The sequence below is a fragment of the Eubalaena glacialis genome, chromosome 4 (genome assembly GCF_028564815.1).
Source record: "Eubalaena glacialis isolate mEubGla1 chromosome 4, mEubGla1.1.hap2.+ XY, whole genome shotgun sequence".
Classification (NCBI taxonomy): domain Eukaryota; kingdom Metazoa; phylum Chordata; class Mammalia; order Artiodactyla; family Balaenidae; genus Eubalaena; species Eubalaena glacialis.
Window position 1 is genome coordinate 110,923,832 of NC_083719.1, and position 25,641 is coordinate 110,949,472.

Below are 25,641 nucleotides of genomic sequence, written 5' to 3' on the forward strand. Positions count from 1 at the left end.
TGCAGAGTGTAGGTTCCCCTAAAATCTTCTTCTTTCTGTGTCAGATATTGAATACATAGAAATTCGATCTGATGCCGATGAAAATGTATCAGCTTCTGATAAAAGGCGGAATTACAACTACCGAGTGGTGATGCTAAAGGGAGACACGCCCTTGGATATGCGAGGACGATGCAGTGCCGGACAAAAGGCAGGTATCTCAAGAGCCTAGGGAACCACCTGTACACAGAGAATTGACAAAGAGGAATCATTGTCAGTGCAGTGGAAGCACCCAAAGTTGCCCTTGAATGGTACAAAGCTCCTTATAGCACTCCTTGCTGCCAGGTAAAGTGAATCAGGCTCAGTCACTCTCATTACACTCTCAATTCTAACCAGCATTTCCTGCAACATTATGTAAAGTAGGCTTTTAGAAGAGAGGCCTGAAACAGTCTCACAGGATAGCCTAAATGTAAACCAAGAAGTTGAAGACCATTCACTGTTCCACAGCACTCCTTATGAGAATAAGGTTACTGGGTTATCAGTTATAGACACACCACTATTTTATGTGCCACCAAGAAAGAAAAAATTCAATTGTAATTGTAAGATGCATCCTCATTTCAGAGAAGTCAAAGGGTGGGGGAAGGGCATGTTTTAGAATCAGTGACATACAGTATTAGCAAACCAGATCCTAGATTGAGCCAGATGAGGCATTACAATAAGTGAGAGTCTAATTGAGAAGGTAGCCTCATCATAGGACTGAGTCCTCACCACCACTCCCAGTCTAGCCTTTGGGCCTGAGGACCATCTAAAAGAAGGGTCTGCCAGGGTCAAAGGCTTTGACACCCACAGGTGCCTCTGTCCCCACCACCACACACACAGGGACTCAGTGCTGGGCCAGACCATCTAACTCTACAGGAAGCTCTGGGAGGATAGCCTGGGTTGGATATATAGAGCACAGAGGAATAAAGTTTCAAAGAGTTGGGAAAGTGGGACCTGCATCCTTAGGGTACAAGGCTGGGTTCTTTCACTGTGCACTGGTTTGTAAAAGATGTTAAAGGTTTTCGAGCTTCCTCCTTTCAGATTAGAAGCAGAACATTATACTTGATAACATCTCTGGACCCCTGATTTTCTTAACAAAATTTTATAGTTCCAGAAACGGATGCTCACATTATCAGCGTTACTTTCATAAAAGGTTTGCAATTTTTGCTTAAAGACACTCTATGCATGTATGCATTTTGTCTTCAACCCGGACAGCTGATACGAATTTATAAGGCATCTGCAGATTATTATCTTAATCATAGTCTGCAAAAATGACAAATTTCTGATCTACAGTCAGTATCCCCTACTTGCATTGATGATTTTTTGTGGTAATTATGAATGAGAAAATAGTTTGAAACATGTCTGTTTGGATTAAAAATACTTTCTGAACAAAAGCAGATTTCCTATAGCTACTCCAAATTATAAAAATTAATTAGCAGTAATTGCTTCCCTGGTGTTGGGTGACAGAATAGGCAAATGGTTTGGTAGAGGTGGGCCAGGAGCTCCAGTCATACTCCACTCTGAGTGGGTGGTGGTGGAGGTGGCAGCAGGAGAGAAGTGCCTATCCCCAAAGGGCCAAACTATGGCCCTGGCATCTTCAATCTGCCAGCATCAGAGAAAAGCTATAAACTGCTCTAAAATCACTAACTCACTCACTGATGCTCCTTCACTCACAAATCGGGGTGGGGGGGGGTGGAGGGGGCATTACAGCTCACACAAAAAGTAGTGTATACTTCCTAAACTAGTTCTTCACTCTTAATTCTTTGTCCCTTGTACCCTCAAATGGCTTCAGCGGTGGCCTATTTTAGTATTAGGCTTCTATTAACCACAAAAGTGCCTCATAGTTTTGGTTGCTTGGATTTCCTACAGTCAAGCTTAAATAAAACCATACTTCTGTACTCCTGGTACTTTTTCCCCTCCCTTCCTTTCCCTCTCCCCCTCAGAATCATACACATAAACATTTAAGTGTGGGTTAGAGCAGTGGTGCCTCTTTGGGAGCCATAGATCTCACAGAACATAGAGATTTAAAGATGTCTCTGAGAGAAAAGGTGTCTGTGAGGCTCTGGAAAATGTATTATGTCTAAGTTTTCTAACAAATCTCATTATCAGGAAAATAGCCAGGTCATGAATTTTTAAGGTTGTTAATCTTATAGCATTATTAAAATTACTAGTTACAGATAAATGTTAATGCATTTCTGATTCAAGTCTGTAATTTGAAGTTTTGTTGTAGCTGATGTGAGGTGTTTGTGCAGGGTCAGCACTGCTTTTAGCATTGTATTTCATTGCAAATGATAGGATGAGATGATGCATATGATAGTTCACCTTCTGGAAGGGCATGAGCGTTTGGTCACAGTGCCAGACTCTCCCAAACAAGAGCAGTGACTTACCTAAGGTCAGTGATCCTGTGACATTGCCCCACCTTTCCCTTCTAAAGACATTATGCCAGGTCTTCCTGCTTTCCTAAGGTGAATGAGAAAAATGTGCAGTGCAGCTAAGCTCTGGTGCTTTTTTTCCAGGTATTAGCTTCACTCATCATTCGCCTAGCCCTGGCTGAAACATTCTGCTTAAACTGTGGCATCCTTGCTTTGGATGAGCCAACGACAAATCTTGACCGAGAAAACATTGAATCTCTTGCACATGCTCTGGTTGAGTAAGTATCTCAAATTTGGGGCCAAGTTATGATAGTTTTTAAAGTAAGGTTAAGAGAATTCTATGATGAAAATCCTCTGTAGATGTGTCTTCCTTGAGGAAACTGGTTTTGCCAGACCTTAGGCTTTAGCTGGATCGTAATTCTTCAGATGCTTAAGAAAAGAACTACATGGTGAACAGCCACCCCAGACACATCCTGCATCTCCCCAAGAGTGTTCATAGGGAAACCCATGGTGAGGGTCTCCTGGCTTGGTATGGTTTCCCTGTAAACCCACCAGAGGGGCCCACATGTCCTGTACAGGAGTTAGCATTCCCTGCTAAAGCCTTCCTAGGTGGTAACGGTAGTGACTGACAGTGGGTTTTAGACTATTTCCCCAGCTTCTCACATGTGTCAGCATCTATGAGGAATGACAGTGCTTACTCAAAAAGTGTATTAGTGGTGAAGTGGAATCCAGAGGGTAAAACTGCATACACTTTTTACCATAGTTCACCTGTGGTGGGTGCACGCTCTAGGGATAGGCAGCCCTTGCTTATGGGCTGTGCTGGCAGAGGAAAGGCACTTTCCGTGAGGTAGAGAAGCTATTTTGGGTACTTCTTGCTCCAGACAGACTCCTTCTAGCAGAGAAAACGTTTCCTGTGTGATAGCAGGGATGGAGCCAGAAGGAGACTTGAGCAGCCACAGAGCCACCTTTCTCCAACCATCTCTCAGTAGTCCCGTGTGACCAACAAGTAAGGGCTGGTGCTTTTGAAACCTAAGTGCATCCACCTCCAGGCAAGGGATAAATAAGTGGTTAGGTAAAAGAAAAAGTCTTTCAAGTCTCAGACACGTAACTAATTACCTCAGCACATAGATAACGAGCAAAAATGTTCTCAGTACACCCACTCAGGCTCCCTGTGTGTCATACCAATGATGCATCCAGTGACTGGTGGTGGCAGAATTCTAAGTAGACCCAGCTCCTAAGAAGGCAGTGGGGCTCACAGTGTTATTCCCCTTGCCTGTAGTCTGTCTTGTCTCTCTCTTTTTTTTTTTTAATGTAATTTTCTTCCAGAGAAAACTAGTATCAGGTCAAGAAAACCCCAGGCAAAGGAATAATCAGACCCCTAAAGTTGAGCAGCACAGATACTAAGGAAAACTCAATTAAACATTTCCACCTGCTTTAAGAATAAACTAGATCATGTATTCTCACCAGTCTCTAAGCCAGACCTGAGTGAAGAGTCATACCATGCATCCCCACTGCCTGGAGAGGAGACGGGACTGCTACCTGGCTGGGCTGAAGGCCTGGATCCACCCCACCCCTCCCCCTGCCACTTCCTGCAGGGCTGTCAGAGGCCCTGATACTCACACAGCATAGGAAAAACCTGGTCATCACACACAGCATACATTTATGTGTCTGACAAGGTTCTCAGTGCTTTTTTCAAGTAAAAGAAAGGGTTATGTATGTTCTTTAGTAATAAAATGTTATAAATATATTGTTTCAGGATAATAAAAAGTCGCTCACAGCAGCGTAACTTCCAGCTTCTGGTGATCACTCATGATGAAGATTTTGTGGAGCTCTTAGGGCGTTCTGAATATGTGGAGAAATTCTACAGGATTAAGAAGAACATTGATCAGTGCTCAGAGATCGTGAAATGCAGTATTAGTTCCCTAGGATCTAATGTTCATTAAAAACATTCAAGATTTATATGCCTTAGAAACATGGGTCCTCAGCCAACTGCTTATTTCTGGTATTGAGTCAATATGAAAATATGTTCTGTCAGATGAGCCTTGTGTCTAGGGTTTTTAATGTCTGAGAGGTTCAAAAATCATTAAAATTGTTTCACATGGAATTTGGACTGATTCCCTGAACTTCATCCCCCTCCAGGCAGCCTCTGACAGGCCTGTGGAGCTCAACAGCAGCACAGTTGGACTCAGCTTCCCTGCTTCCCTTCCTACCACTAATGAAGGAGTCTATGGGACCTGAAGCTTCTTACTTGCCTTTCACTTCTCAAAGCATTAGTGAGAAGCAGTTCTCTGCCTGGATACTTTAAATTTGAAGTAGTCGATTGGGGGCTTCAGGGTTTGAAAAGAACCTTAATTATCTAATTCAATACCCACTGTCTTCCCTCCCCACATATCCCTACTAGGTAGTCATCCAAACCTGGGCTCTTTCTAGAGAGAGGAAGTTCCCCACTGTGCACATTGACGTTTGGAAAGCTCTGCCCAAGAGCAAGGCCTCTCTTCACTTGGGGCCTGACCTGCATTCATGAAGGAGTCTGTAACTTTCCCATATGTCTATGCTATTTATCAGGTTGGCCTTACCATGAATCCCGATTGCTCTCCAAGTATGCAACTCTGGTGTGGAAGGTAAGCAGAGCTTGCTCAAAGTCAAGACTGGCTCCCCGTGGGGTCCAAGCAGACCTGGAAAAGCAGGCCTCATTTTCATTCCAGATGTTTCTAATAAAAGCCTAATCATACCCTTTCCCTGGAATTGCCGGCTGACAACTTGAAGCCTTTCACAAGCATTCCACACAGAATGCTACCAAGTGATGCACTTTTGAATTAGACTTTCAGAGTCAGTCTGTCAGTCATGTGGCACAATCACTAGGAGCCAAGAACCACTTGGCAACCACTGGAAGCTGAAAAAGGCAAAGAAACAGACTCGTCCCTCAGAGCCTCCAAAAGGAACCAGCTCTGCTGACACCTTGACTTTTAGCCCAGTAAACTGATTTTCAGACTTTTAGCCTTCAGAATTACATAAGAGAATAATACTTGTTTTAGGCTGCTGAGTTTGTGCTTATTTGTTACAGCAGCAATAGAAAACTCATACACTATCCACTGTATATATAATCAATTTCTGTGTATCTAATATGATACTAGTTACTACTATCCTTGAGACAATTGAAAAAAGGTTACTCATCATTTTTTATGTTCTGTGGTTCACAGAAAGGATGCTGGTTGAGAAAGTCTGGTCCAGACCCTCACCCAATCCATGGATGAAAGGGCCAAGTAGCAGAGCCACCACTCCAGCCACCTGCTTCTTGTCCACTGACAATGTTCAGTCATCCTAATTAGCTTTGAAAAACTAAAATCACCATTATTAGCCAAACTAGCATGATATCAACAAAGGTACCATGAGAAAAAAACAGACCAATCTCACTCAGAGGGCACATCCAGAAATTCATAAATTAAGAACAAATCAATTCCAGTCATCTATTAAAATAAACATACATAATAACCAAGGTGTCTTTATCCCAAGAATGCAAGAATATTTCAGAAGATAGTTCAAGGCATTAAAAGAAATCTCTGTCCAATCATCAATATACCACTAAGCTGAGACTTCAGTGACCACACATGAGAAAGAATACAGCTTTACAAAATTAGTCCAGGAAAGTCACTAAACAACAATTACAAACCCTGGGGAGAGGGTAATCTGATTTTCAGAGTTAACACATATTACTTTAAATGTCCAATTTCCAACAAGAAATTATAAGACATGCAAAGAAACAGGACTATATGGCCCATACACAGAAAAAAAAAAAAAAGCAGTCAATAGAAACTGTCCCTGAGGAAGCCCAGATAAAGACTTTAAATCAGCTTTTATAAATATGTTCAAGGAACTAAAGAAAATCATGTCTAAAGAATTAAAGTATGAGAATGACATCTCACCAAATGGAGACTATCATTAAGGAAGTAGAAATTATTTTTAAAAAAACCAAATAGAGTTCAAAAATACAATAACTGAAATAAAAATTCACTAGAGGAGCTAAACGGCAGATTTAAACTGACACAAGAATCAGTGAACTTGAAAACAGCTCAATTAAGATTATCTAGTCTGAGGAACAGAAAGAAAAAGAATGAAGAAAAATGAACAGAAAGAGACCTATGAGACACTGTCAAGCATACTAACATACCAAGCCCACCAAGCTTAACAGGAATCCCAGAAGGAGCAAAGAGAAAGGGGCAGAAAGAACATTTGAAGAACTAGTGGCCAAAAAGTTCTGAAATTTTATGATAAATGTTAATCATCATATCCAAGAAACTGAACAAACTGAAAAACCCAAATGAACCTTTCGGCCTACCCAATAGAATAAACTCAAAGACCCAACAGCTAACGTCATACTCATCAGTGAAAAGCTGAAAGCTTTTCCCCTAAGATCAGGCACAAAACAAGGGTGACCACTCTTGCCACTTTTATTCAACATAGCATTGGAAGTCCAAATAGGAAGAAGTAAAACTGTCACTATTTGCAGATAACATGATATAATAGTAGAAAACCCTAAACACCATTAAAAAAAAAAACCTGTTAGAACTAACAAATCAGTAAAGTTGCAGAATACAAAAGCAATATATAAAAATCTGTTCCATTTTTATATACTAATAATGAACTATCAGAAAGAGAAATTAAGAAAATCCAATTTACAATTGCAATAAGAAAGCATAAAATACCTAGGAATAAATTTAACCAAGGAGATGAAAGACCTTTAAACTGAAAACTACAAGACATTGATGAAAGAACATTGAAGATGACACAAGTAAATAGAACAATATTCCATGTTCATGGATTGGAAGAATTAATATTGTTAAAATACTTCCCAAAGCAACCTACAGATTCAATGCAATCCCTATCAAAATTCCAATGGCATTTTTCATAGCAATAGAACTAACAATCCTAAAATTTGTATGGAACCACAAAGCATCATGGAAGCATCATGGAAGCATCATGGTCCCTAATCTCAAACTGTATTACAAAGCTATAGTAATCAAAACAGCAGTATGGTATTGACATGAAAACAGACACATCATGGGACTTCCCTGGTGGTCCAGTGGTTAAGACTCTGCACTTCCCATGCAGGGGATGTGGGTTTGATCCCTGGTTGGGAACTAGGCTCTCACATGCCATGTGGTGTGGCCCCCCCAAAAAAAAAAAAAAGCCAAAAAACAAACAAACCAGATACATCAATCAATGGAACAGAATAGAGAGCCAAGAAATAAACCCACACATATATGGCCAATTTTATGACAAAGGAGCCAAGAATATACAATGGAGAAAGGACAGTCTCTTCAATAAATGGTGTTGGGAAAATTGTACAGCCACATTCAGAAAAATGAAACTGGACCACTATCTTACACCATACACAAAAATTAACTCGAAATGGATGAAAGACTTGAACATAAAACCTGAAGCCAAAAAAGTCCTAGAAGAAAACATAGGTGGTTAATTCTTGATATCAGTCTTGGCAACGAGTTTTTGGATTTGACACCAAAAATGAAGGTAACAAAAGCAAAAATCAACAAGTGGGGCCACATCAAAAAAGCTGCTGCACAGCAAAGGAAACCATCAACATAATGAAAGGCAACCTACCAAATGGGAGAAAATATTTGCAAATCATACATCTGATCAGGAGTTAATATCCAAAATATATAAAGAACTCATACAACTCAAAAGCAAAAAAACAACAATCTGATTTTTAAAATGGACAGATAATCTAAAAAGACATTGTTCCAAAGAAGACATTCAGATGGCCAACAGGTACATGAAAAGGTGCCCAGCATCACTAGTCATCAGGGAAATGCAAATCAAAACCACAATGAACTATCACTTCATACCTGTTAGAATGAGTGTTATCAAAAAGAGAAGAAATAACAAGTGTTGGCAAGGATATAGAGAAAAGGGAACCCTTGTGTACTGTTGGTGGGAATGTAAATTGGTACAGCCACTATGGAAAACAGTATGGAGGTTCCTTTAAAAATTAAAAATAGGATTACCATATGATCCAGCAATTCCACTTCTGGGTATTCATGTGGAGAAAACAAAAACACTAACTTGAAAAGATATATGTACCCCATTGTTCACTGCAGCATCATTTATAATAGCCAGGACAGGGAAACCACCTAAATCTTCATCAACAGATAGGTGAATAAAGAAAATGTGGGTGTGGGGGTGTGTGTGTGTGTGTGCGCGCGCGTGTGTAATTCAGCCATAGAGGAAGGAAATCTTGCCACTGCAACGACATGGATGGACTTTGAGGGCATTATGCTAAGTGAAATAAGTCAAGAGAAAGACAAATACTGTATGATCTCACTTACATGTGGAATCTAAAATACAAACAAAAAAACAGTTCATAGATGAAGAGAACTGATTTCAGGTTGGTAGAGGTGGAGGATGAGGGGTGTGTGTGTGTGTGAAATGGGTGAAGGAGATCTTAAGATTAAAAATTCCAGTTGTAAAATAAATAAGTCATGAGGATATAAGGTACAGCATAGCCACTATACTTGCATATTAGAAAGTTGTTAAGAGACTAGATCTTAAAAAGTTCTCATCACAAGAAAAAAAAACTGTAACTACGTATGGTGATGTAACTAGACTTATTGTGGTAATCATTTTGCAATATATACAATTTTTGAATCATTATGTTATATACCTGAAACTAATAATAATGTTATATGCCAGTTATACCTCAAAAAAAAAAAAAAACCCTCAAGAGATTGGCACTTAGATGCATCCTAGCCAAACTGTCAAAAAACAAAAGAATCTTGGAAGGAGCAAGAGAAAGCAGTGAAAAAGCCTCAATAAAATTAACAGTTGACTTCTCCTTAGAAACAGTGGAAACCAAAAGTCATACTGGGATGACATACTAAAAGGGCTGACTGTAACCAAGAATTCTATATCCAGTAAAACTATCCTTCAAAAACAAGAGAAAATAAGACATTTTCAGATAAATAAAAACTAAGATAATTTGTCTCCATCAGACTTGCCCTACAATGCTAAAAGAATCCTTCAGGCTGAAATGAAATAAAACTAGACTTAAATCCACATGAAAAACAGCTCCAGTAAAGGTAAATACACGGGTAATATAAAAGTATAAATGTATTTTGGTTTATAATTCAATTTTCCTATCTGATTTAAAAGATAACTGCATTAAGAATTAATTTAAACAGTGTTGATGGGCTTATAATGTATAAAGATGTAATTTATATGACAATAATAGTATGGGGAGGGAGACTGGGCTATATAGAAGCTTTTGAAATAGAAATTAAGTTGATATTCATCTAAGCTAAAATGCTAATTTGTAATCCCCAGGGCAACCACAAAGGAAATAATTCAAAAAACCTATAGTAGAAGAAACAAAGAAACTTAAATGGTATACTCAAAATTATCTACCTAACACAAAAGAAAGGTGTAATGGAAGACTAAGAAAAACAATAAAGGCATGAGACAGACAGAAAACAAATAGCAATTTTAAAAAATAGCAACATGGCAGACATAAATCCTGTATTATCAGTCATTACACTAAATGTAAATGGACTAAAGATGCCAATCAGAAAGCAAAGGTTAGCAGAATGAGTTTTTCCAAAAAAATGTCCAACTGTATGTTTATAAAAGACATGCTTTAGATACAATGACACAAATAGGTGGAAAATAAAAGGATGGAAAAAGAAATTCCACACAAACAGTACTCAAGAGTGCTGGAGTGGCTGTACTATATCAGGCAAAATAGATTTTAAGACAAAAATTGTTACTAAAGACAGAGAAGGGCATTCTATAATGATGAAAAGTCAATCCATCAGGAAGATATAACAATTATAAACATATATGCACCTAACAGTAGCTATCTGAATGCAAAATATATGAAGAAAAACTGACAAAGGAAGAAGTAGACCATTTCAACAGTAATGGTTGGAGACTTCATTACCCCACTCTCAATAATGGACAGAATACATAGAAGATCAACAAGGAAGTAGAAGACTTGAACAAAACTATAAACTAAACCTAACAGACACCTATAGTACACTTCATGTACAAAAGCAAGATACACATTCTTCTCAAGTGACATGGAACGTTCCCCAGGACAGACCATATGTTATGCCGTAAAACAAGTCTCAAAAAATTTGAAAAGATTGGAATTGTAAAAAATACGTTCTCCTACCACGATGGAGTGAGATTAGAAATCAGTAACATAAAGACATTTGGGAAAGTCACAAATATGTGGAAATTAAAAGAGACACTATTAAATAACTAATAGGTCAAAGAAGAAATTGCAAGGGAAAAGACAAAAGATTTTGAGATAAATAAAAATGAAAACAACACCCAAAACCTATGGGATGCAGTGAAAACAGTGCTTAGAGGGAGGTTTACAGCTGTAAATGCTTCCATTTAAAAAGGAAAAGTGATCTCAAATCAATAACCTAACCTTCCTACTACAGACTGAATGTTTGTATCCCCCAAAATTCATATTTGAAACTTAATCACCAATATGATGGTATTTGGAGGTGGTGCCTTTGGAAGATTATTAGGTCATTAGGGTGGAGCCCTAGTGAATGGGATTAGTGCCCTTATAAAAAAGACCCCAGAGTGCTTCCCTTGCCCCTTCTACCATGTGAGGACACAGCAAAAGGATGGCCATCTCTGAACCAGAAAGCTGGCCCTCGCCAGACATCAAATCTGCCAATGCCTTGATCTTGGACTTCCCAGCCTCCAGAACTTTGAGAAATAAGTTCTTCTTGTTTAAGTCACCCACTAGTATTAAAAATACCAGTCTATGGTATTTTTTAACAGCAGCCCAAATCAGTTAAGACAGAAATAAGTACCAAGAGTAAGATGCTGCTATAACAACCCAGAGAATATACAAATGGCCAATAAGCACATAAAAAGATGTCCAACATCAGTAATCTTTAGGGAAATGCAAAGCAAAGCCATGATTAGGTATCACTTCACATCTGTTAGGATGGCTATCAAAAAAATAGAAAATGTGTTGATGAAGATGTGGAGAAACTAAAACACTTGGGCACTGTTTGTGGAAATGTAAAATGGTGTAGCCATTATGACAGTTCCCCCAAAGTTAAAAATAGAATTACCATATGATCCAGCAGTTCCATTTCAGGGTCCATATCCAAAAGAACTGAAGTCATGAGGTCATACTGATATAAACAAGTACTTAATTAGATAAATGAAAGAGGGATAAGGGACAGCTCTTCTTTATAGTAGAATTACAAATAAATGAAAAGAGGCAAATAGAAAAATCACCATTAGGCAAACACCACGGTAAAAATTATTTCAGACAATATCCACTGATGGGTGCTAATATTAGTGGGCACAAATTTGAAAAGAAACAATTTATATAGTCTCAAACTATCAATATATTTATTAACTAAAACGAGAAAGTTACTTTCTCGTGGAGAAACCTCGTAGAAACCAGTTTAACCAAGTGACAAAGGTCAACATCACCAAAATAAGATATACTGGCATCATGAATCCTAGCATGTGCACTGAGGACACAATTTCATTTCTGTGATATTCTTGCCAAAAAATTTTAACTTTATTTCAGTTATGAGAAAACATCAAGATCGGAATTGAGGAACATTTGACAGCATAACTGATCAATACTGAAAAGTGTCATAGGTTATGAAAGACAAGAAAAACTAAAGAACTGTTACAGACTGCAGAAGACTAAGGAGAACTAATAACTAAATGCAATGTGGGTTCCTGAGTTAGATCTTGGAACAGGAAAAGGACATTAGTGGAAACACTGTTGAAATTAGAATAAGATCTGGGGACTCTAAAGAGTCCACCTTCCAATGCAGGGGACGTGGGTTTGATCCCTGGCCAGGGAACTAAGATCCCACATGCTGTGGGGCAACTAAGCCCACGTGCCACAACTACTGAGCCCATGCGCCTCAACTAGAGAGGCCACGCAGTCTGGAGCCCGCATGTCACAACTAGAGAGAGAAAACCCACAAGCCACAACTAGGGAGAAGCCCACGCACTGCAATGAAGAGCCCGCGTGCTGCAACTAAGACCCGACATATCCAAGAATAAAATTAATTAATTAATTAATAAAAATAGAATAAGGTCTGTAGTTTACCTGATACTAGTAAACCAATTTAATTTTTCTGTTTTTTATAATTGCACTATGATTATTGTATACAGTATGATATACACACACACAGATTGTGTGAATTATTTGCATAAAACATGTCTTCCACACTAGGTTGAATATTTACAAAGGCAAAGATTTCATTTTTAGTTTAGGAATGAAGTATTTATCATATATACATACACCTACTAGAGTGACAGATACCAAGATATTACAATGATTATTGTCTGGATGCTGAGATTATGGGGGATTTTTCTTTGCACATCTGCATTTTACACAACATTTTTGTGTATTTTTTAAAATGCAGAATACTGATATTGGAGAATGCTCTTCATATATGTTGCATGAAAAAAAGAAGATGGTAAAAGTTGTGTAGAATATAATCCCATTTTTGTAACAAAATATAAACATACATAGAAAAAGGACTGTTAATAGATACTGAGGTGTTATCGGTGTCAGGTCAAAGAGGTGCAAGGTTAGTGTTTCCTTCTCATTACTTGTGTCTTTAATAAATTCTCTACATTAAAAACATATATTCCAAGTAAAAACAAGGGAATGAACACATGAACTCCCACCTGATAACCCAGTAAGATGAGGGTAACTGAATCTTTAAAAGGTTTAAACTCACCAAAATGGGAGAAAGGAACAATAGCAACAGCATTTTGAAGGGTAGAAAGCAGACTGACAGCAGACAGACTACTTGGCTGACCCCCCAAAACTGAATCCTAAACCAGCCATAAAGAAGGTGAGACCTATTCTGATGTATAGATTCCTCAAATGCTCAGGAACAGGCAGAAGACCAAGTACCTCTGGATGGGGAGTGGTTAAAATAAGTTGGAACTTGGTTTAAGAAGCAGTTAAATCCCCATTTCCACTCCTCAAAGTTGAGTGACCCCACTCCAACAGAAGATGGAAGTATTTTTTTCTCTGGAGAGGGTATCTAGACCAAGAAACACTAGGCACAGTTGAGAGTGGCCTAGCTGTGCTAAAATCAGGGCACTAAGTGAATAACAGATGCTGGGACCCCCATGCCCAGCCCTCTACGCACCCTTGTCAGCCAGGCTGGAGACATGGCGATTCTATTCTGGGGAAGTTGCCCCACCTGCCACAAAATGACCTAAAGAAGCTCGTATGGGAGGTCCCCCAATGAAACAACAAGCCAACGGTCCTCTAGTGAACACCACCACCACCACACACACACACACACACACACACACAAAGGCTTTCAATCTACTGTTAGTCCTCCACTCTTAAATATGATCAGGGAATCCCGGATAACATGATATCCAAGGAAAGTCCATAACATGAAAGAAAAAGATCAAAATAAATTTAAAAGAAAAAACATGGAGGAAATAGAGACTATGTATGGAGAAGGAAACTTTTAAAACATACCAATTATCAGTAAAAATTTCAGATTGCTAAGAAAAGATATCCATCAATGAAATAAGAACTTGATGCAATTAGACACATGCATATTCAGAGAAAAGTATAACACCCTTGGGATGGAAGATAATGTTATGGAAATATCCCAGAGAAGAGAAAATTTTTGAATAAAAAATAAGAGAAAAAGATAAAATTAGAGCACTAGTCCATGAGGTATATAATCAAAAAAGTGGTAGTTCCAATAAGAGGGAAGAGATAGAATAGAGGAAAAAGTCATAAAACATTTAAAAAATATCCCAATCTAAGTGTGAATATAGAAATATCTTCTTATAAAAAGTGAGAAAAAGCAAGGTGCAAAATGTATATAGGATGCTACCTCATGTGTAGGAACAAGACAAGAATAAGACCATATATTCATAGTTGCTTATATTTATATAAACTCAGGATACACCAAAAAATTAATAAAAAATAGTTATTTGGGGGGAGGGTGTTGAGGCATTTCACTGAATTTTTTCATATATTTCATTTTGATTTTTGAGCCATGTGAATGGAACACCTATTCAAAATTAGAAGTAAAAATAAAATTACTCTGCAGGAACCAGTGCTGTGGTAGGGAAACTTGAACTATAACTGATGAGTTGCTGGAGACTCTGCATGGTCAAGTCTGAGAGATAAAAACTCCAGGGGACCCAGTCATGGGGGGCACACTTTTGTGAGTTTTGCCTCCAGGATCTCACCAGGTCCTCACAGTGAATATCAGAGAAAAGTCACCTCATGCTTCAGGCAGGGGGAAGGGAAATGAAATATTTTGAAATATGCCAGAGCATTCTATTCTGCTTAACAAGTCTGCCCTCAGGAGAAACTATTTAACTAAAGCCTAATCTGCTGGAGTTTTATCAGAGCCTGACTGGCCTAAGAGAAGAGAAACACCCAGCTCCAGCTGCCTCTAGCCATTCTGTCCCACTGAAGGGTGAGGGGACTTAGAGGCATGTGTGAAGTTCATAGTCCAGAGGGACAGGCTCACTAAAAGACTAAGACCTACTACTCATAGGACTATAGAAAACTACGCCCCCAACATACCATCACATACCATTTACCATCACATTAATAAAGGCATATTTACAGCAGTTCTTTTTACCCAATACATTATATCTAACTATCAAGAAAAAATTATGACATACTAAAAGGCAAAAAGCACAGTTGGAAGAGACAGAGCAAGCAAGAGAACCAGACCCAGATATGGCAGGGATGTTGGGATTATCAGACCAGGAATTTTAAACAACTATAAGATGCTAAAGGCTTTAATGGATAAAACAGACAAGATGCAAGAATGGATGGGCAATGTAAGCAGAGAAAAGGAAATTATAAGAATGAACCAAAACCAAAAAATGCTAGAGATCAAAAACAATGAGAAAAATGTCTTTGTTTTGCTTATTAGTAGACTGGACGCAGCTGAGAAAAGAATCTCTCAACTTGAGGATATCTCATTAGAAACCACCAAAACTGAAAAAAGCAAAGAAAATAAAAGAGAGAGAGAAAAAAAGAACAAAATATCCAATAACTATAGGACAACTACTAAAGGAGTAACATAAGTATAATCAGAATTCCAAAAGAAGAAAAAGAGAAGGAACAGAAGAAATATTTGAAACAATAATGATGGAAAAATCCCCCATATTAACGTCAGACACCAAACCACAGATCCAGGAAGCTCGGAGTACACTGAGCAGGATAAATGCCCCACCCCCAACCCGTCTCTCCAAATACACGTAGGCATATCATTTTCAAACTACAGAAAGTCAAAGATAAGAAACTCTATTTATTCATAGAAACCAAGACATGGAAACAACCTAAATGTCCATTGACAGATGAATGGATAAAGAAGACGTGGTACATATATACAATGGAATACTACTCAGCCATAAAAAAGAATGAAATAATGCCATTTTCAGCAACATGGATACAACTAGAGACGATCATACTAAGTGAAGTAAGTCAGAAAGAGAAAGACAAATACCATATGATATCACTTATATGTGGAATCTAAAGTATCCTGTGATAAACCATATGGAAAAGAATATGAAAAAGAATATGTATATGTATAACTGAGTCACTTTGCTGTACAGCAGTAATTAACACAACATTGTAAATCAACTATACTTCAATTAAAAAAAACTCTAAAAGGAGCTGGGGGTGGGGGTGGGGGTGGGGAGGGATGCCTTACCTATAGAAGAATAAAGATAACAATTACACTTGTTTCTCTTCAGAAATCATGCAAGCAAAGAGTGGAGTGAAATATTTTAAATGCTAAGAGAAAAAAAGAAACCAAAAAACACCACTAACCTAAAATTCTGTACCCTGCAAAATTATCCTTCAGAACTGAAGGAGAAATGAAGACTTACTCATGTAAAAATTAAGGGAATCTATTGCTAGTAGACTGAACTTGTAAGAAATGACAAAAGAAAGCTTTAGTGAGAAGGAAAATGATAAAACTCAGATCTACATAAAGAAAGAAAGAAGGAATAAGTGAAGGTAAAATAAAAAACATTTATTTTTCTTATTCATAATCGATCTCATAATAATTTGTTCAAAATAATAATGGCAACAATGTATTTGATTATATATGCTTTTATATAAATAAATAAATATCAATACACACACACACACACACACACACACACACACACACACACACACACACACAGTTGGTCCTCCATATCCACGAGTTCTGCATCTGTGGATACAGAGGGCCAACTGTAAGGGACTTCAGCATCTGTGAATTTTTGTATCTGCAGAGGGTCCTAGGACCAATCCCCTGTGGATACTGAGGGATGACTGCACACATATAAACATACATACTTATGTATAAATGAAATGAATGACAACAATGAAACAAGATGGAAGAGAGGAATCAGGATTATTTTATTATAAGGTACTCATACTACCCATGAAGTGGTATAGTGTTATTTGAAAATGAACTTGGATTAATTGTAAATACATACTGCCAACTCTAGGGCAATCACTAAAAAAAGTTAAAAAGTATAACTAATGTGTTAATTAAGGAGAGACAACTGAAGCATATAAAATGCTTAATTAAAACCACAAAAGGCAGTAAAAAAGTGAAAGGCAAAAATAGCAACAAAGAACAAGGAACAAATAGAAAACAGTAACAATTACGGTAGACATTAATTCAACTATATCAATAATCCTTTTGAACATCAATGGCCTAAATGCACCAATTATTTCAGAGTAGGTCAAGAAACAAGACCTAAGTATTAATCTACTTTAAATATAAAGACATATATAGAATAAAAGAAAATTGATGGAGAAAGATATACTATGATAACGGTAACCAAAATAAAGCAGAAGTAGCTATATTAATACTAATAATGTACTAATTTCAGACAGAGCAGACTTCAGACCAAGGAAAGTTATCAGGGATAAAAAGAGGCATTACATAATGATAAAAGAGTCAATTCTCCAAGAAGACATATCCATCCTTAATGCGTATGCCTCTAACAACAGAGGATCAAAATGCATGGGGCAAAAACTGATAGAACTGCAAAAAGAAATAGATGAATCCAGTATTATAGCTAAGAGACTTCAACACCCCTCTATCAGAAATGGAAAGATTCAGCAAGCAGAACTTCAGTAAGGACACAGTTGAATTCAACAGCACCATCAATCAACTGGATATAATAAATATCTATAGACTACTTCATCCAACAACAGCAGAATGTATATTCTTCTCAAGCTCGCACAAAAAGTTCACCAAGAAAAAAAAAAAAAAAAGTTCACCAAGACACCAATGCCTGCTGTCATACCACAAGGAAATTAAACTAGAAATCAATAACAGAAAGAAAGCTGGAACACCCCCCCCCAACTATACGGAGATTAAACAAAATATGTCTAAATAACTTATGGGTTAAAGAAGAAATCTCAAGAGAAATTGAACAATATTTTGAACTAAATGGATATGAAAACATAACATCAAATTTTATGGGATGTAGTGAAAGCAGTGCTTAGAAGAATATTTATAGCAATGAAAACATACAGTAGAAAAGAAGAAAGATCTAAAATCAATCATCTAAGCTTCTACCTTAGGAAATTAGAAAAAGAAGAGCAAATTAAATCCAAAGTAAGCAGAAGAAAAGAAGTAATAAGAATTAGAGCAGAAATCTATGAAATTGAAAACAGGAAATCAATAGAGAAAATCAATAAAATCAAAAGCTGGTTCTTTGAAAAGATCAATAGAATCGATAAGCCTCTAGCCAGGTGAACTAAGGAAAAAGAGAGGACTCAAATTACTAATAACATAAATGAAAGAGCAACACCACTATAGATCCTATGGACATTAAAAGGATAATAAAGGAACAATATGAACAACTCTATGGCCACAAATTTGATAACCTAGATGAAAATGGACCAATTCCTTGAAAGATACAATCTGCCAAAACTCACACAAGAAGAAACAGGCAATCTGAATAGGCCTATATCTATCAAAGAAATTGAATAATACTTAATAATCTTCCAAAATAGAAAGCACCAGGCCCAGAATTCATGGGGAATTTGACAAAATGTTTAAGAAAGAAATTAAATAAATTCTCTACAATATCTTTCAGAACATGGAAGTAGAGAGAATACTTCCTAACTCATCCTATGAGGCCAGCATTACCCTAATAACAAAACAGACAAAGATATTACAAGAAAAAAAAGTACCAATCAATATCTGTGATAAAATGCAAAAATCCTCAACAAAATATTAGCAAACTGAATGTAAAAATGTAGACAAAGAATTATACAGCACCACCTAGTGGGATTTATCCCAGATATGCCAGGCTGCTTCATATTCAAAAATCAATTAATATAATCCATCACATCAACAGGCTAAAGAAGATGAATCACATGATCATATTAATAGATACAGAAAAAGCATTTTATAAAATCCATCACCTATTCATGATAAAAGCTCTCAGAAAACTAAGAATAGAGGGGAACTTCCTCAATTTGATAAAGAATATCTACAAAAACCTATAGTTAACATCATACATCATGGTGAGAAACTTGAAGCTTTCCCACGAAGATCAGAAACAAGGCAAGGATATCTCCAATCACCACTGCTTTTCAACGTCATACTAGAAGTCCTAGCTAATGCAACAAGACAAGAAAAGGAAATAAAAAGAATACAGATTGGGAAGAAAGAAAGAAAACTTCGTTTGTTGATGACATGAGAACCTAAGTATAAAATCCAAAAGGATCAACAGAAACTCCTGAAACTAATAAGTGATTATAGCAGGGTTGCAGGATATAAGTTTCATACACAAAAGTCGATCATCTTCCTATACACCAGCAATGAACAAGTGGAATTTGAAATACTGTTTACAGTAGTAACCCAAAAATGAAATACTTAGGTATAAATCTAACAAAATATGTATGAGATCTATATGAGGAAAACTACAAAATTCTGATGAGAGAAATCAAAGAACTAAATAAATGGAGAGATAATCCACGTTCATGGATAGGAAGAATCAATACTGTCAACATGTCAGTTCTTCCCAACTTGGTCTACAGATTCAAGCAATCCCAATCAATAGTCCAACAAGTTATTTTGAAGATATCAACAAACTGATTATAAAGTTTATATGGAGAGGCAAAAGATCCAGAATATTGAAGAAGAACAAAGTTGGCGGACTGACACTACCCAACATCAGGACTTATTATAAGGCCACAATAATCAGGACAGTGTGGTATTAGTAAAAGAATAGACAAATAGATCAATGGAACAGAACAGAGAGCCCACAAATAGACCCATATAAATATAGTCAACTGATCTTTGGCAGAGGAGCAAAGGGAATACAATGGAACAAAGATAATCTTTTCAACAAAAAACGCAGGAACTGGACGCCCGCTGGCAAAAAATAAATAAATAGAGCTTCCCTGGTGGCACAGTGGTTAAGAATCTGCCTGCCAATGCAGGGGACATGGGTTCAATCCCTGGTCTGGGAAGATCCCACATGCTGCGGTGGAGCAACTAAGCCTGTGCACCACAACTACTGAGCCTGTGCTCTAGAGCCCACGAGCCACAACTACTGAGCCCACATGCCACAACTACTGAAGCCCATGCGCCTAGGGCCCGTGCTCCGCAACAAGAGTAGCCCCCGCTCTCCGCAACTAGAGAAAGCTCGCACGCAGCAACAAAGACCCAACGCAGCCAAAAATAAATAAATAATAATTTAAAAAATGAATAAAAAATAAAATTTTATATATATATATATTTTTATATATATACATGAGTCACAGACCTGAATGTAAAACACAAACCTATAAAACTTCTAGAAGATAGCATAGGAGAAAATGTAGATGACTTTGGGTTTGGTGATGACTTTTTACATGCAACACCAGAGGCATGCAGAGGCATGATCCATGAAAGAAATAATTGATAAACTGGACTTCATTAAAATAAAAAATTTCTTCTTTGCAAAAAACACTCTCAAGAGAATGAAGACAAGCCACAGACTGGGAGAAAATATCTGTAAAAGACATCAGATAAAGGACTGTTATCCAATATATACTTAAAACTCAACAATAAGCAAATGAACAGCCCAATTTTAAAAAGAGGTCAATGACCTTAACAGACACCTCACCCAAGAAAATACACAGACGGCAAGTAAGCGTATGAAAAGCTACTCCACACCATATATCAGCAGGAAAATGTAAATTAAAACAACAGTGAGATACCATTACATACCCATTTGGTCAAAATCCAAAACACTGATAACACCAAATTCTCACGAAGATGTGAAGCAACAGGAACTCTCATTCACTGCCGGTGGGAATGCAAAATGGTACAGTCACTTTGGAAGACACTTTGACAGTTTCCTACAAAATTAAACATACTCTTACCATATGATCCAGTGATTGCATCCTTTGGTACTTATGCAAATTGAAAACTTATGTCCACACGAAAATTTGCACATGGATGTCTATAGCAGTTTTATTCATAACTGCCAAAACTTGATGTAACCAAGATATCCTTCTGTAGATAAGTGGATAAATAAACTTGGTGCATCCAGACAACAGAATATTATTCCACGCTAAAAAGAAATGAGCTGTCAAGCCATGAAAAGACATGGAAGAAACATAAATGCATATTACTAAGTGAAAAAAGCCAATCTGAAAAGGCTACATAATATACGATTCCAACTATATGATTCTGGAAAAGGCCCAACTGTGGAAAAAGTAGAAAGATCAGTGGTAGCCACGGGTTAGGAGTGAAGATAGGGTGAATAATAGGTGGAACACAGAGGATTTTTTAGTGCAATGAAACTACTCTCTCTCTCTCTGGCAATGGATATATGACATTACACATTTGTTAAAATCCATAGAACGTACAACAAAAAAGAACCCTAAGGTAAACTATGGACTCTGGGTGATACTGACGTGTTCCTGTAGGCTCATCAATTGTACCACTCTGTTGGGGGATGTTGATTATGTATATGTGGGGTTAGGGAGTATATGGAAACTCTGTACTTTCTACTCAATTTTGCTATGAATCTAAAAAAAAAAAATCTATTTTTTTAAAAAGCAATGGCTTTACAATAATTTTTTAAATAAAATAATAACAGAGGTTTAAATTTTTTTTTTTACCAGAATGGCCATCATCAAAAAGCCTACAAATAATAAATGCTGGGGAGGGTGTGGAGAAAAGGGAACCCTCCTACACTGTTGATGGGAATGTAAATTGGTGCAGCCACTATGGAAAACTAAAAATAGAGTTACCATATGATCCAGCAATCCCAATCCTGGGCATATATCCAGAAAAGACGAAAGCTAATTTGAAAAGATACATGCACCCCAATGTTCATAGCAGCACTATTTATAATAGCTAAGACATGGAAGCAACTGAAATGTCCAAGGACAGATGAATGGATAAAGAAGATGTGGTGTATATATACAATGGAATACTACTCAGCCATAAAAAAGGATGAAATAATGCCATTTGCAGAACATGGATGGACCTAGAGATTATCATACTAAGTGAAGTAAGTCAGAGAAAGACAAATATTATGACATCACTTAAATGTGGAATCTAAAAAACAGTACAAATTAACTTATTTACAAAACAGGAACAGACTCACAGACATAGAAAACAAACTTATGGTTACCAAAGGGAAAGGAGGGAGAGGGATAAATTAGGAGTATGGAATTAACAGATACACACTACCATATATAAATTAGATAAACAACAAGGATTTACTGTATAGCACAGGGAACTATATTCAATATCTTTAAATAACTTATAATGGAAAAGAATTTTTTTTAATATTATATATACAACCAAATCACTTTGCTGTACATCTGAAACTAACACAATATGGTAAATCAACTATATTTCAATAAAAAAATTTTTTAAAGAAAGAAAATTTCCCAGAACTTAGTGACATGTTTGTTTGAAAGAGCCCACTGTGTCTGGCATCATAGATGAAAACAAAGCTACACCAAGAAACATCACTGTAAAATTTGGGGCATGGGAACCAAGAAATTTTCCTACAGATTTCCAGAGAGTTAGAACTAAGATCTGGATACAAAATGCTTTTGGACTTCTGAAGATAGGAGATACTGGAAGATAGGAGGCAATAGCACAGGTATCCAAAATTCTGAAGGAAAATTATTTCCTGCCTGAAATTCTGTGTTTATTTGGATGTGTTCCCTGCAAGAAAGAGGAAGACCTGGGATGCAAGGAATAGGAGAGCCACATAGGAAAGAGGAGAAGGTAATTCCCATGGCAGGATGACAGGAGTCCTCAGCACGACAGCTGTATAGAAGTTGTCAGATGGCAGCTGTCCATGTCCGAGCAGGTCAACAGGCTCCAGGGGAGATTTTCTTGGGAAGACAAAATTGTGAAAATAACTGATTTACCCAAATCTGTTAAAAGGAGATTTATGTAAGTGGCTGAGAATTTAGGATTAAATCACAGAGGAACATAGAAAAACTAAGCAAATGGAAAAATAAGACAATTATTAATTATTAGGGAAAAAAGTTTTGAGGGAAAACTAATCTTAGTTAACTATATGTTTCAGCTGAGAATATATTAGCGTAATTATGTAAACAGTAAACAAAGCTTTTGGCCAACCCAAATTATGATCTACGCATATTGGTAGAATGAGAAAAAAGGAAAGATACAGTGGAAGAAGGACAGCAAGGAGGAGAAGAATTAAATATTCATCACAAACCACAGATACTGCCTGCATTTGAAAATCGAGAAATCCAGAAACATGGAGGTGGTAAATACCAAAAGAAGCAGTTAAGGTCGTGGTTCCTCTGGAGAAGAGGCCAAGGGGGTAGGGGTGGGGAGCTGCTTGTCAACAACTGAAGGCTCTGAGATTTTATCCCACTTGCATGCTAACCAGTCAGCTTGCCACAGTTTCATGGAGGCTGGCAGAAGACACAAGACTCCTGCATCAGAGACAAAGAACAGATTGTTAGACACAGCACTAGTAGTATTAAGAGTATTATCTTTTATTTGGTTCCCTGAACCCCAGTTCTCACAGAGTGGTGCCAAGAGAGCCAGATGGTACCTGTACACACAGCGGAAGTACAGGAGAAGAAGCCTGAGCTGAGACAGCCTGAATTGCTAATAATGGACAGTAAGTCTGCCTGCCTTTTTGCTTCAGAGGAAGATGCTGTCTCTTCCAAGGTTGCTTGCTATGCAAACATGTCGAAAACGATTGTAGGGAACAAAGTAGGGCAGTCAGTGCCTCACTCACGAGACGTGAAGACCAATGGAGGAATATCTCAAAAGTGATGTTTTTCTTAATAAACCTCCTCGAATTATTTGATTTTTTAAAAATTACATGCACGTATAACTTTCATAAAAATGAAAATTTACTAACTTAGGAATTTTACATTATTAAAACAACTTGCCTGACACTCCTACTGACTGGGTATCTCTTCTTTCCAACGGAGAGCCAAAGTCGGAAAAAAACTGGAAAAGGAAGTTTTCCAAAACTTCGCGCAGGGCGGGCTGGTCCCAATGAAGGGCGGTCCCAACCCCAGCTGTCCAATCTGTGCTGAGAGCCAGGCGGTGAGGCCGGCGAGCCCGCCCTTCCCTGGCCCTGGCCTCGCATCGGGGCAGGCTCCTATACGCCCCGAGCGCCCGGTTCTGCATCTGCAAGACCCGGATGGGGCGGCCCAACGCCGTGGCCGGTGGAGAGCTGCAAGCCACGTGTGTCGAGTGCCCGGAGCAGCCCTTTTGTAGTTGTGTTGATTGCAATGATCCGGGATGTGAACCAAGCCTCGCTAGGAAAAAAAAAAAAAAAAAAGCATCATGGTCCAGCTGACTAGCCAGCGGGGGCTTGTTCGGGGCTGAGTCGGAGCGGGTCTCCAGAGCACAGCGCAGGAAGAGGGGTGGGCAGCTCTGCCGTGTCCCCGCAGGATCCCCGACCCCGGGGGACGAACGCGACATCCCCTCGCTGGTGCGCACAGGCGCCCTGGCCCTGCCGGGCGCTCGGACCACTCGCTCCCGCCCTTGCAGCTCCCTCGCCCGGCCTCTGACCCACACAGACCCAGGCCGGGGGCGGGCGTGGGCGCTTCTCCGAGAAGCGGGTCTGCACTCCTACCCCTCCCTCCCTTCCTCACCGGCCGAAGCCTTCGGCCATGGAGGGAGCCTGGCCTGCGCGGATCCCGTTTATCAGCCCCATCTCCCATTACATAAGGCGGCGCCTATCTCCAGGGCATCGCCACAACCGCGGGGACCTTCTCCCACGCGCGGGGGCGCGCCTGCCCACCGCTCCCCGCTTGGTTTTGCTGGTCCTAGAGGGAGAGGCGGGCGTTCCACTCATCTTGACGCAGCCCACGGTGGTTCCCCACTCCTTTCGCCAACACAGGGACCCCCACGGGAGATGCTACTGACCCTATTCTGCAGATAAGGAAACCGAGGTCACAGAAGCAGGCGGCGGCACTCCAGGCACTGGGGAGCCACGAGGGGCAGGCCCCGGCTTCCAAGCGTTAGGGCCTGCAATTGTGCTGGGAAGCTTGGGGCTGGGAGAGAAGAGAGGGTGGGAATCACGTTACCAGTGAGAGGAGAGGGTGGGCAAGGCCGGGAGGCTTCTAAGCAGGGGCGACAGCCCCAGCGTCCCTTGGAGGACCCTTGTGAGGAGGCTGAGCCCCATTGTCATTGGACAGAGAGGCAGCCTGAGCAGACAGAGAGGGGGCTGAGAGGGGGAGGCACTGGCTTAGGGGAGGAAGTGGGTGAGGGAGAGACTTGACATCAGCACCCAAGAGGCAAATGCTGTGGCCTTGGTTGCACGGGTTTCTGGAAGACTTCTGGAGTAATGAGGGAAAAGCAGGGAAATGGCTACATGCCAGTGTCCCTGCAGGGGGTGGGCTGCCCACAGGGGACCCTGGAGTGGGGGCAGGCCCAGGAGTCACACTCCACAGCCTTCAATCTGCAAGGGAAACTTGAGGCCTCAGAGGGCACAGGTGGTCGCCCCAGGTCTCAAGTGGCAGTGGGAACAGTTAGTCTCCAGGGCTAAGGCTGCGTCCACCTCTTGCCAGCCCCACCCACTGAGGGTTTCCCAGCAGGACGGACCCACACTGAAGGCTGGGTGGGGCACCCAGTGTCCAGTCTGCGCAAGCTGAGAGTTATCAGCAAAACAACTTTTCAAAGGAAAGATCCCAGGAGGATCCCTGAGTCTGACTGGATCTTTCAATGGAGACCTGGGAATCTGCACTTCCATAATC

At 39.1% G+C, this 25,641-nt stretch overlaps 1 protein-coding gene and 1 long non-coding RNA gene across 5 annotated transcripts in view; one reads left to right on the forward strand and one right to left on the reverse strand.

Annotated features, from left to right (window-relative positions):
- The window catches only part of RAD50 (RAD50 double strand break repair protein), a 244,957-nt gene extending 240,523 nt beyond the window's left edge, over nucleotides 1-4,434 (forward strand). For all 4 annotated transcript variants that reach the window (XM_061189584.1, XM_061189587.1, XM_061189585.1 and 1 more), the window contains 3 exons: nucleotides 45-187; nucleotides 2,532-2,665; nucleotides 4,144-4,434. In XM_061189584.1, the coding sequence (XP_061045567.1) occupies nucleotides 45-187; nucleotides 2,532-2,665; nucleotides 4,144-4,330 (464 nt within the window). In that variant the 3' untranslated portion in view covers nucleotides 4,331-4,434. The remainder of the gene's footprint in view (nucleotides 1-44; nucleotides 188-2,531; nucleotides 2,666-4,143) is intronic.
- Nucleotides 5-20,766, reverse strand: LOC133090927 (uncharacterized). Its single transcript, XR_009700829.1, has 4 exons — nucleotides 20,648-20,766; nucleotides 4,964-5,062; nucleotides 4,164-4,248; nucleotides 5-216 (listed from the first exon to the last, which is right to left on the reverse strand). It is a non-coding gene; the product is annotated as an uncharacterized LOC133090927 (long non-coding RNA).
- Between the last annotated feature and the right edge of the window lie 4,875 nt (nucleotides 20,767-25,641).